The sequence below is a fragment of the Coregonus lavaretus genome, assembly GCF_964263955.1.
Source record: "Coregonus lavaretus genome assembly, chromosome: 7".
NCBI classification, from domain to species: domain Eukaryota; kingdom Metazoa; phylum Chordata; class Actinopteri; order Salmoniformes; family Salmonidae; genus Coregonus; species Coregonus lavaretus.
In genome coordinates this window covers 39,534,167-39,547,577 of record NC_139994.1, presented here as the reverse complement: position 1 = coordinate 39,547,577, position 13,411 = coordinate 39,534,167, and the positions used below count along the sequence as shown (strand labels likewise).

At 39.9% G+C, this 13,411-nt stretch overlaps 1 protein-coding gene across 1 annotated transcript in view; it reads right to left on the bottom strand.

Moving 5' to 3' along the window:
• Positions 1 to 13,411, bottom strand: part of LOC311132386 (uncharacterized protein) — a gene marked incomplete at both ends in the record, with an annotated part of 161,782 nt that overhangs the window by 145,466 nt on the left and 2,905 nt on the right. The window contains one exon of the mRNA XM_084165651.1: positions 5,625 to 5,660. Within this exon, the coding sequence (XP_084021777.1) occupies positions 5,625 to 5,660 (36 nt within the window). The remainder of the gene's footprint in view (positions 1 to 5,624; positions 5,661 to 13,411) is intronic.

Sequence of the window (13,411 nt, the reverse complement as noted above, 5' to 3'; positions counted from 1 at the left end):
AGGGCAAATCTGGTCTGTGATATTGAGTTAGAAATGTAAAACGTTAGAGTACTTAAGCATCGAATACATCACAAGTTTGGCCATTTCTTTGGCCATTAGGCTACACTTTACAATAGGACTCAACTCTGACTGACCGCAACATCTATCGGTAATTTAAACGGTGGCACAAATTGGGGGATTTTTCACACCTAGCCGAGCTATTAGACTACCCTTTGGTAAATTAATGGAGGTGTGAATGTTTCAGTCAGTCTCTCTCCTATCGCACTAGAGTCCTGCATCAGGCAAAAAAATATCAGCTGGCGGGTGGTCCCGGAGTTGAGAGAGAACTTGGGTAAATACAATGGCGCAATTACACTTGAGATGAGGACTGCCGATTTTCAAAAAATAGGAAAGTTGTGCCTTACAGCCCATTACATAAACGAAGAGTTGATGTTATCCACCACGGAGTGGGACAGTTATTAAGGCCAGCTATTGTGAAAGAATACTTGTGGATCTTGTTGATATCCTCTATCGCTTCAAGATGCCTACTGTCCACCTGGTAATTGTGTGGTTCCAAAGGATAAAGCGTCACCTTCGGATGGATGGTGTGGTTTCAGAGAGAAGCCAGCTGCGAGCCTGCGACCAGGCACAGTGGATGACATCCTTTTCCTGCACAGCAATTTTAAGAAATCCAGTGATGAATGGACTGTTTTTGAAGTTATTGTTTTAGTATATTTATTTGTTGTCCAATATTAGAAGGGTCTTTAAAGCGATTTGAGTTGTCAGTGTGCCGCATTGTGAAAAAATATATTTATCTGTTCTTAATTCATGGCAGGGTTTCTTTTTAGCCAAATGTTGAATAGACATGCAGACAAATTAATTAATGCAGGAAAAAAATAATAATAGCCTACTGTCTGTAGACATAAAAACAATTAGGCTAAATAAATTGATATTATTTTGTTGGGTAATGGATCAGCTCTTGGAACTCATTAAGAGGTGGCTTCTATCTTCAATATAATCATTCAGTCAGAAGGTTAAACCAATTGGTCTTAGGCCTGCAGTAAATTAAATTAGATTACCAGGTTCCTTTTTCATTAGGTTATAATAATCTATGCCTTCTGGGAATGTTATAAAGTCCAGAAGTATTACAATGGAAATTTACTTTTAATCCGTCTGTCTGCATATTTCAAGACATGGCATATAAGGGTGCAGTGAGATGGGTTGGACGATACTTTTCTCATCAATCATCTTTAAAACTGAAAATCAACCAATGTAAGCCTTTAAATGCTTTATTATCCAAATGTTGAAAGTGCGTGTGGGCGACACAGCGATACAAAATGGTGCAGTTTGAGGCCATGTGGCGGAGAGTGATGCTGGAGATGGGGGTGTGAGCAGGTGGGTCTGGGCAGGTGTGATGTCGTTGTCGTTTGTATGTGAATGTTTTGTATTGTCTAAAAAATTATAAATTAAATAAGGAAAAATGACAAGCTTGCAACACGCATCTGATTATTCATTATGAATATGATTTATTTGATTTATTTTGTGTACATTATTCATTGTAACCACAATGTCACAAATAATTGAACACACACAACATGAGCAGATTAACTTGGTCAAAACATTTCTTTATTAAAGACTATCAGAAAGAATGTTTGTACTTATTTTTTGTTGTTGATCCAAAGCCACGAATGAGTGAGTCACTCAGCTTTATGCTGACAAATATATTTTTATGCTGCGAAATAGCCTACTAAATAGGCCAAGCCTAAAGTAATATATTAAATTGCCTAAATAAACTAGTACATTTCATTAAAAAATGAAGTAGCTCAGGTCTTGAAAATATGGGCAACCTTTTCCCCCTCCCTATCCTCGCTGGACTCTCTTTCATTCAGTTTCGTTTTCACATCAGCAAAGAAGGCCTCTGTGTTTCAGAAACTCACTTTATATAGAGTGGCCATCACTCTTTCGCACTGTGGTAAATAAAGCCAGTTTGTTATTTAGAATGATTTCTTTCTGTTTTTAGATTGAGATAAACCATGCCTATTTTTTTGAATATCGTCAGTCCACATGTCAAGTGTAATTGCGCCATTGTATTTACCCAAGTTCTTTCTCAACTCCGGGACCACCCACTAGCAATTTTGTTGTTGTTGCCTGATGCAGGACTAGTGCCAGAGAAGAGAGACTCTCGGACTGAAACATTCACACCTCCATTAATTTACAAAAATATAGTCAATTTGTGCCACAGTGCAATGACAGAATGATGCAATTTGCCACAATCTGCCACCATCTACCACAAAAGGTCGCAGCATAAGCTCAAAACTTTTAATTGAGGAACCACTGTAACAGCAGCTCTTTGTTAAGTGTTGCAGTTTTTCAGTTGCTGTAGTAGCTGACGTGTATAGTGTTGACTGATCCGCATACATAAACAAAAAGCCAGTGGCATGTCGTTAGTAAAGATTGAAAAAAGTAAGGGACCTAGACAGCTGTCCTAGGGAATTCCTGATTCTACCCGGATTATTACATTTACATTTACATTTTAGTCATTTAGCAGACGCTCTTAACGCTCTTCCATTAAAGAACACCCTCTGTGTTCTGTTAGACAGGTAACTCTTTATTCACAATATAGCAGGGGATGTAAAGCAGCAGATGATGATCGATGGTGTCAAAAGCCACACTGAAGACTAAAAAAACAGCCCCCACAATCTTTTTTATTATCAATTTCTCTCTGCCAATCATCAGTCATTTGTGTAAGTGCTGTGCTTGTTGAATGTTCTTCCCAATTAGCGTGCTGAAAGTCTGTTGTCAACTTGTTTACTGTAAAATAAAAAACACAATTTTTTCGAAAAGTTTATTAAGAATTGGTAACAGGCTGATAGGTGGGCTATTTCAGCCAGTTAAGGGGGCTTTACTATTCTTAGGTAGCGAAATTACTTTTGCTTCCCTCCAGGCCTGAGGGCACACAATGTCTAGTAGGCTTAAATTGAAGATATGGCAAAAAGGGGTGGCACTATTGTCCGCTATTATCCTCAGTAATTGTCCATCCAAGTTGTCAGAACCTGGCGGCTTGTTATTGTTGATAGACAACAATCATGTTTTCCCCTCTTCCACACTCATTTTACGGAATTAAAAATTACAATTCTTGTCTTTCATAATTTAGACAGATATACTTGGATGTGTAGTGTCAGCAATTGTTGCTGGCATGTCATGCCTAAGTTAGCTAATCTTGCCAATGAAAAAAAATATTTAAGTAGTTGGCAATATCAGCCGGTTTTGTGACGAATGAGCCATCTGATTCAATGAATGATGGAGATGAGTTTGCCTTTTTTCCCAAGATTTCATTGAAGGTGCTCCAAAGCTATTTACTCTCATTCTTTATGTCATTTATCTTTGTTTCATAGTGTAGTTTCTTCTTCTTTATATTCAGTTTAGTCACATGATTTATCAATTTGCAGTATCGGTTGTGCAGCCAGACTTATTTGCCATTCCTTTGGCCTCATCCCTCTCAACCATACCATTTTTCAATTCCTCATCAATCCACGGGGATTTAACAGTTTTTACAGTCATTTTCTTAATGGGTGAATGCGTATTAGTAACTGGGATAAGCAATTTCATAAATGTGTCAAGTGCAACGTCTGTTTGCTCCTCATTTCACACCACGGACCAACAAATATTCTTTACATCAACAACATAGTAATAACTACAAAACATATTGTATGACCTCTTATACACTATATTAGGCCCAGCCTTTGGAACTTTGTTTTTCCTAGATATGGCTACTATATTGTGATCACTACATCCGATGGATCTGGATACTGCTTTCAAGCACATTTCTGCAGCATTAGTAAAGATATTATCAATACATGTTGATGATTTTATTCCTGTGCTGTTTGTAACTACCCTGGTAGGTTGACTGATTACCTGAACCAGGTTGCAGGCACTGGTTACAGTTTGAAGCTTTTTCTTGAGTGGGCAGCTTGATGAAAGCCAGTCAATATTTAAATCACCCAGAAAATATACCTCTCTGTTGATATCACATACATTATCAAGCATTTCACACATGCTTTCCAGATACTGACTGTTAGCACTTGGTAGTCTATAGCAGCTTCCCACCAGAATGAGCTTTAGGCGAGGCAGATGAACCTATAGCCATATTACTTCAACAGTATTTAACATGAGATCCTCTCTAATCTTTACAGGAATGTGGTTCTGAATATAAACAGCAACACCTCCACCACTGGCATTTCTGTATTTTCTGTAAATGTTATAACCTTGTACTGCTACCACTGTCTCGTTAAAGGTATTGTCTACGTGAGTTTCAGAGATAGTCAGAAGATGAATGTCATCTGTTACTAGCAAGTTATTAATTTCATGAACCTTGTTTCTTAAGCTACATATATTAACTTGGGCAATTTTGAGCACTTTTCTGGGATGCTTGCTTGTTTTCATTGCTTTACTGGGAAGCTTAGCAGAAGTTTCTTACGTAGGCTGGTGACCTGCGTAATCAAGGAAGCCACCTCAAGCCTATAATCCTCGGCAAGCAAACAATTGCCGCATTGGAACTCTGAGTGATCCAGTTTGTCCCGAAACAAAGCGTAGTATATACAGCTCCTACAGTGCTGTAACCGTTTATTTACTTCTCCAGACAAAGAGGGCCCCATTGTAAAACTCATCTTTGACTAACTTCGTTAGCTTGATGGCTGGCAGCTTAGCTAGGTTTGCAGCTCTGTCAAGCTGTCTTAAACCTGTCAGTAAAGCGGGATTCCAGGACAAGACATAGCGGTCTTAGCTGTTAAAAGTTTGGTATTTATATTTAACGAAGATTGGTTATGTTTTAATCAAAAATAACAAACCAAGTGTTTACAGCATACAGTATTCAGCTGCACACTCTGTCCTCCTTGAGCTTTCCCATTTTCTGTCCTCACTTCTTTGGCATCAGAAGATACAGTCTGGGTTGACATATTCTATGCATTTTTATGAGGGACCTTTCATGAAATGCCTTATTTGCTAAACACCAAAAGCAGTATCCAATTGTTGTTACTTTGAACAGTTTGCCTCTATAATGGACTTAATGTGTGAAAAAAATTTTTTTTGTAAAATGCTGTTGTCATTCACCATGGTTAAAATAAATCAGTTATTTAAATTCCCGTAAAAATTGATTGCATGATGCAAATATAAACATTTTAAATGAGAGGCAGCTTCCTTAAGTGATTGCATTTGCATACTAAATTACTTCAACAAAATACTTTATGTTGATTGATTATTGTGAGAGAGAATATATGCCACAGTTGAACATATTAATCTAACTGGCAAACCATCTAAGTACAGAAAACGTGGCAAGGCATAATTTTTCCAAGGGGCAACATGTGGTCTTACTTTCCTGAAGTACACAGCTCCTCAGTCAAGTACTTTAGATCCTCAACATGGCAATATTTTATATTATTATTGTGGAAACAGACATCTAAATATAATCTCAACAATATCCTTTAACAATTAGGCACAAAAAAGCTATGACAATGGTAATAATTTGTCCATCTCTGGATTCATTTCACAGAATCAGTTAAATGTAGGCAAAAAGCTAAATAACCACAGCATTGAGTTATTGGGTAAATCAGCATTGGAAGAAGTGTATGTCATAATGACCTACTTACCATCAGTCCTAGCTCTCCTGTGGTCCCAGGATCTCCCTGTACAAATATAAAATAGCCAATTAGTAAAACGGAGATAAAAGGCTTGAAATCATAGTTGGTGGTAAATTATTGGATTGGATTGTAACATAAAATTATTTTAATTTCAAATAAGAAATGTGGTTATGAACATTTGGATTGGAATTTCGGGTTGTGCAGATGGATGTTAGTATTCAATACTGAGGCAAATTCAGCAGTTGATGCAGATTCTGGATAAAATGCAGCAATCCACATCTTAATTAGGTGTCCATCCCTCCTCTTGCATCTGGCGGACTCTACTTTGAATAGCAATTGGTTCAAATGAACATTTCTGTATTGGTGCAGTTCTGGGCTGCATGTACCAATTCTTTATGTAGATACAGTGAGGGAAAAAAGTATTTGATCCCCTGCTGATTGTGTACGTTTGCCCACTGACAAATAAATTATCAGTCTAGAATTTTAATGGTAGGTTTATTTGAACAGAGAGAGACAGAATAACAACTAAAAAATCCAGAAAAACGCATGTCAAATATGTTATAAATTGATTTGCATTTTAATGAGGGAAATAAGTATTTGACCCCCTCTCAATCAGAAAGATTTCTGGCTCCCAGGTGTCTTTTATACAGGTAACGAGCTGAGATTAGGAGCACACTCTTAAAGGGAGTGTTCCTAATCTCAGCTTGTTACCTGTATAAAAGACACCTGTCCACAGAAGCAATCAATCAATCAGATTCCAAACTCTCCACCATGGCCAAGACCAAAGAGCTCTCCAAGGATGTCAGGGACAAGATTGTAGACCTACACAAGGCTGGAATGGGCTACAAGACCATTGCCAAGCAGCTTGGTGAGAAGGTGACAACAGTTGGTGCGATTATTCGCAAATGGAAGAAACACAAAATAACTGTCAATCTCCCTCGGCCTGGGACTCCATGCAAGATCTCACCTCGTGGAGTTGCAATGATCATGAGAACGGTGAGGAATCAGCCCAGAACTACACGGGAGGATCTTGTCAATGATCTCAAGGCAGCTGGGACCATAGTCACCAAGAAAACAATTGGTAACACACTACGCCATGAAGGACTGAAATCCTGCAGCGCCCGCAAGGACATCTGAATGATTCAGAGGAGAACTGGGTGAAAGTGTTGTGGTCAGATGAGACCAAAATCGAGCTCTTTGGCATCAACTCAACTCGCCATGTTTAGAGGAGGAGGAATGCTGCCTATGACCCCAAGAACACCATCCCTACCGTCAAACATGGAGGTGGAAACATTATGCTTTGGGGGTGTTTTTCTGCTAAGGGGACAACTTCACCGCATCAAAGGGACGACGGACGGGGCCATGTACCGTCAAATCTTGGGTGAGAACCTCCTTCCCTCAGCCAGGGCATTGAAAATTGGTCGTGGATGGGTATTCCAGCATGACAATGACCCAAAACTCATGGCCAAGGCAACAAAGGAGTGGCTCAAGAAGAAGCACATTAAGGTCCTGGAGTGGCCTAGCCAGTCTCTAGACCTTAATCACATAGAAAATCTGTGGAGGGAGCTGAAGGTTCAAGTTGCCAAACGTCAGGCTCGAAACCTTAATGACTTGGAGAAGATCTGCAAAGAGGAGTGGGACAAAATCCCTCCTGAGATGTGTGCAAACCTGGTGGCCAACTACAAGAAACGTCTGACCTCTGTGATTGCCAACAAGGGTTTTGCCACCAAGTACTAAGTCATGTTTTGCAGAGGGGTCAACTACTTATTTCCCTCATTAAAATGTAAATCAATTCATAACATTTTTGACATGCATTTTTCTGGATTGTTTTGTTGTTATTCTGTCTCTCACTGTTCAAATAACCCTACCATTAAAATTATAGACTGATCATGTCTTTGTCAGTGGGCAAACGTACAAAATCAGCAGGGGATCAAATACTTTTTTCCCTCATTGTATGGCCATGTGACACCTTCCCAATTTGGCCCTATGGAGCTGCTGACCAATTTGGAAAACTGGTGTCCTAGAGTGTAAAAGGTTGAATCTGCAATGGCACTGAAGCTAAACATCTTTATTTAGACATATCCTGTCTTTTTGTAAAAGTGTTGTGGTCTTATCATAAAGGCATTTTGTTAAAATGAGTATCATGCAGCTCCACATGTATCTTTCATCTCTGCTCAATAACATCATTAATCAATAGCCTTCAAAGTCATCCAATATTAGAATCTGAAGAGGCACAATATGATTTGATGGGCTCTATTTTAGGCTGGTGATAAGGCTGCACGACTGTCAAACACACACTCGTTGGCAATTTCAGGGCTCTGCTATTTTCCTACCCTTGCGCCAGGGTTAGTAATTTACCTGTCTAACATCAGCTCGCTTGCGCTGAGGTGGTAGAGGTGCAAGTATTTGAGGTGTGTCCTTAAAAACGTGTGCTAAAGTGTCAATTTCAGGCAGTGCAGCTGGGGATATTTAAGACCAACCAAAAGCTGGTCTTAGCGGTAAGGCAGTTGGTTATGGCATCAATTTTGACAGTGGAACCGCACAGTAGCCTAATCAGTAGCCTAATCAGTAGCCTATCACCAATGTTTTATTAAAATATCACCTTGGGAGCAGCAAAAACAGTCAACAGATATTCCCCTTTTTCTTTAGATTTTTTGTCCAGCTCTTGTGAAAGATTTGGACTCATTATGTGCGATGCCCATTTAATTAAATATGTCAGTGACTGTAGGAAGCCTGTTTAGAAACATCAAGTTGTTAAAAAGACTGCTTATTGTTTTTCATTTATCGTTTTATTTAAAAAAATATGCATCTTCCACTTTCCTCTGTTGGACCCAAATGTAAAATCGTGGGAATTCCGATCACTCTCCATGGTGCTGAATACGCTTTGATATTTGCCTGTTCGTTTGTTTACCTTTATAATTCTTTATGTGGCAAAGTCACCATACAGGCCATATCAACAGCAAAGGTATAATCTTATTAGAACGTTTGATAGGCAATGTCGATGGCTCGGATATGCAATGTCTTGCAACGTCTTCAACGGATAGTAAATACACAACTTGAAGCAGCCACATAAAAATCTTCGGAGCAGGTTTTTATTTTGCCAGTGAGTGGTCAAGCCCTCTTCACACCGACAATGTATTAATTCCTAGAATGCCTGCCTCTTTATGCTAATGCCAGGCAGGGCCAGCACCAGAACGAATCAGATGGACGGTCATTTGATTTCCATAGGGGGGCATGTTTTTTTCACGGGACAGAAAACATTTTTTATGGGTTTTATAGTAAAGACATAATTTAACTGTAATTTTTTTTACTTTTTAATGTGGCATAAACACAACCAGTCATGACATTTTCATCTGATTGTCAAACAAATCACTGTGCACTGTGCACCAACTTTCCTTCAATTCTAGTGGTGTAGTGCAATTTTTGTTTACGTGAGGGAGCACAACATTTATATTTAAATGAAGTCATAATTTCTCAATCAAAGTTTGTACCAACAGATGTAGCCTATTGAATATCATTGTAGAATAGGCCTATGAATACAATTAATCCTTCAATTGCAACGTCTGCCTATGACCACACATACAGTGAGGGAAAAAAGTATTTGATCCCCTGCTGATTTTGTACGTTTGCCCACTGACAAAGAAATGATCAGTCTATAATGTTTATGGTAGGTTTATATGAACAGTGAGAGACAGAATAACAAAAAAAAAATCCAGAAAATGCGTGTCAAAAATGTTATAAGTTGATTTGCATTTGAATGAGGGAAATAAGTATTTGACCCCTCTGCAAAACATGACTTAGTACTTGGTGGCAAAACCCTTGTTGGCAATCACAGAGGTCAGACGTTTCTTGTAGTTGGCCACCAGGTTTGCACACATCTCAGGAGGGATTTTGTTCCACTCCTCTTTGCAGATCTTCTCCAAGTCATTAAGGTTTCGAGGCTGACGTTTGGCAACTCGAACCTTCAGCTTCCTCCACAGATTTTCTATGGGATTAAGGTCTAGAGACTGGTTAGGCCACTCCAGGACCTTAATGTGCTTCTTCTTGAGCCACTCCTTTGTTGCCTTGGCCGTGTGTTTTGGATCATTGTCAACTGGAATACCCATTTACGACCCATTTTCAATGGCCTGGCTGAGGGAAGGAGGTTCTCACCCAAGATTTAACGGTACATGGCCCCGTCCATCCTCCCTTTGATGCGGTGAAGTTGTCCTGTCCCCTTAGCAGAAAAACACCCCAAAGCATAATGTTTCCACCTCCATGTTTGACAGTGGGGATGGTGTTCTTGGGGTCATAGGCAGCATTCCTCCTCCTCCAAACACGGCGAGTTGAGTTGATGCCAAAGAGCTCCATTTTGGTCTCATCTGACCACAACACTTTCACCCAGTTCTCCTCTGAATCATTCAGATGTTCATTGGCAAATTTCAGACGGCCCTGTATATGTGCTTTCTTGAGCAGGGGGACCTTGCGGGCGCTGCAGGATTTCAGTCCTTCACGGCGTAGTGTGTTACCAATTGTTTTCTTAGTGACTATGTTCCCAGCTGCCTTGAGATCATTGACAAGATCCTCCCGTGTAGTTCTGGGCTGATTCCTCACCGTTCTCATGATCATTGCAACTCCACGAGCTGACATCTTTTTTATTTTAATGTTTATATTTTTTTAAATTTTGGGGGGGTAGATCAGCTTAATATTGCAGATAGATTGTAACTTCCATCAATGTAATTGTCTGCATCACTTCCAATCCCCCATGTTTTTTATATATATACTCCCCTTTATTACTTTTCAACCCCGCCATCCTTTCCCTACTTGGGGTAAATTAGTGAACAACAATGCTTAGGCCTCTACTTCCAGCTTACAGTGGGGAAAAAAAGTATTTAGTCAGCCACCAATTGTGCAAGTTCTCCCACTTAAAAAGATGAGAGAGGGCTGTAATTTTCATCATAGGTACACGTCAATTATGACAGACAAAATGAGAAAAAAAAATCTCCAGAAAATCACATTGTAGGATTTTTAATGAATTTATTTGCAAATTATGGTGGAAAATAAGTATTTGGTCAATAACTAAAGTTTCTCAATACTTTGTTATATACCCTTTATTGGCAATGACACAGGTCAAATGTTTTCTGTAAGTCTTCACAAGGTTTTCAAACACTGTTGCTGGTATTTTGGCCCATTCCTCCATGCAGATCTCCTCTAGAGCAGTGAAGTTTTGGGGCTGTCGCTGGGCAACACAGACTTTCAACTCCCTCCAAAGATTTTCTATGGGGTTGAGATCTGGAGACTGGCTAGGCCACTCCATGACCTTGAAATGCTTCTTACGAAGCCACTCCTTCGTTGCCCGGGCGGTGTGTTTGGGATCATTGTCATGCTGAAAGACCCAGCAACGTTTCATCTTCAATGCCCTTGCTGATGAAAGGAGGTTTTCACTCAAAATCTCACGATACATGGCCCCATTCATTATTTCCTTTATACGGATCAGTCGTCCTGGTCCCTTTGCAGAAAAACAGCCCCAAAGCATGATGTTTCCACCCCCATGCTTCACAGTAGGTATGGTGTTCTTTGGATGCAACTCAGCATTCTTTGTCCTCCAAACACGACGAGCTGAGTTTTTAACAAAAAATTATATTTTGGTTTCATCTGACCATATGACATTCTCCCAATCCTCTTCTGGATCATCCAAACGCACTCTAGCAAACTTCAGACGGGCCTGGACATGTACTGGCTTAAGCAGGGGGACACATCTGGCACTGCAGGATTTGAGTCCCTGGCGGCGTAGTGTGTTACTGATGGTAGGCTTTGTTACTTTGGTCCCAGCTCTCTGCAGGTCATTCACTAGGTCCCCCCGTGTGGTTCTGGGATTTTTGCTCACCGTTCTTGTGATCATTTTGACCCCACGGGGTGAGATCTTGCGTGGAGCCCCAGATCGAGGGAGATTGTCAGTGGTCTTGTATGTCTTCCATTTCCTAATAATTGCTCCCACAGTTGATTTCTTCAAACCAAGCTGCTTACCTATTGCAGATTCAGTCTTCCCAGCCTGGTGCAGGTCTACAATTTTGTTTCTGGTGTCCTTTGACAGCTCTTTGGTCTTGGCCATAGTGGAGTTTGGAGTGTGACTGTTTGAGGTTGTGGACAGGTGTCTTTTATACTGATAACAAGTTCAAACAGGTGCCATTAATACAGGTAACGAGTGGAGGACAGGTCTGTGAGAGCCAGAAATCTTTCTTGTTTGTAGGTGACCAAATACTTATTTTCCACCATAATTTGCAAATAAATTCATTAAAAATCCTACAATGTGATTTTCTGGATTTTTTTTTCTCAATTTGTCTGTCATAGTTGACATGTACCTATAATGAAAATTACAGGCCTCTCTCTTCTTTTTAAGTGGGAGAACTTGCACAATTGGTGGCTGACTAAATACTTTTTTCCCCCACTGTACTTCCAAAGTTGTGGCAAAATGGTTTAAGGACAACAAAGTCAAGGTATTGGAATGGCCATCACAAAGCCCTGACCTCAATCCTATCGAAAATTTGTGGGCAGAACTGAAAAAGCGGGTGCGAGCAAGGAGGCCTACAAACCTGACTCAGTTACACCAGCTCTGTCAAGAGGAATGGGCCAAAATTCACCCAATTTATTGTGGGAAGCTTGTGGAAGGCTACCAGAAATGTTTGACCCAAGATAAACAATTTAAAGGCAATGCTACCAAATACTAATTGAGTGTATGTAAACTTCTGACCCACTGGGAATGTGATGAAAGAAATAAAAAGCTGAAATAAATAATTATTTCTACAATTATTCTGACATTTCACATTCTTAAAATAAAGTGGTGATCCTAACTGACCTAAAACAGGGAATCTTCTAGATAATGAAGGCTTTATGAAGCTTTTATAAGCTGAACGTCATTTAAAGCGGGACCGGAAGGCAAGGAGGTATGGTAGGACAGGCCAGACCCCCTAAGGCCCACCCATAATGCCGGCCCTGATGCCTGGTGTTGCACCCATAATTCCGCTGTCAAAATATCATAAATATTTCTGACACACCCACAATGCAACAGAGTCACATGAGTGTGCTAAGATTTACGTTTGCGTAAGGTTTGTTAAAATACAGCCCGATATGTTACAGCAATTGTCTGAGTAAGACAGGCTTTCCAAAGTAATTTGCACATTTCCAAACTACCCTGCTCCAGAGAAATTGTTGTATTGTTCGCTTTTCACTTTGTGTCTCAAATTCTTATGACAACGTCTGACACCCTCCCTGAGTGATTCATACGAGCAGCGATTTAAATAGCAGGTGAGAACTGCAGCAAGAAAAGTTTAATCTGTTGGAAAAATGGAACAAGCATAACAACCCCGCTTCAATTTCTGAAATGAGCAACTGGAAGGGTTGCAAACAATAATGATCTAACTTGGAGCAAAACAGATAAACAACACTTAATAGTTTGCGCTCCCGCTGTTGTGCCGAAAGAACAAAGATCAGTTGGTACCCTGTGAAGGTTTTATGACAGTACATAATTGACAGGCTTTCTATTTTTCTTCACAGGCAGAATGCACATAAATTAGCACAATGCCATTAACAGGCGTGAACACATGGAAGAAGTTATATTAAATGGAAAGCAAATGAGTTAAACATCTGTATAGAGAGGCAGATGCATGAATAGATGAATAGATACAGCATAAAGGCGATCGGAAGCAGTGTCGTTTGTGTTGCATTCATTAAAGGGGTTTCCCCTTTGTGCCATTTCACCGGACAATGACAGAGATGGACTGTACTGCACCCATATCAACATACAGCAATACTGTACT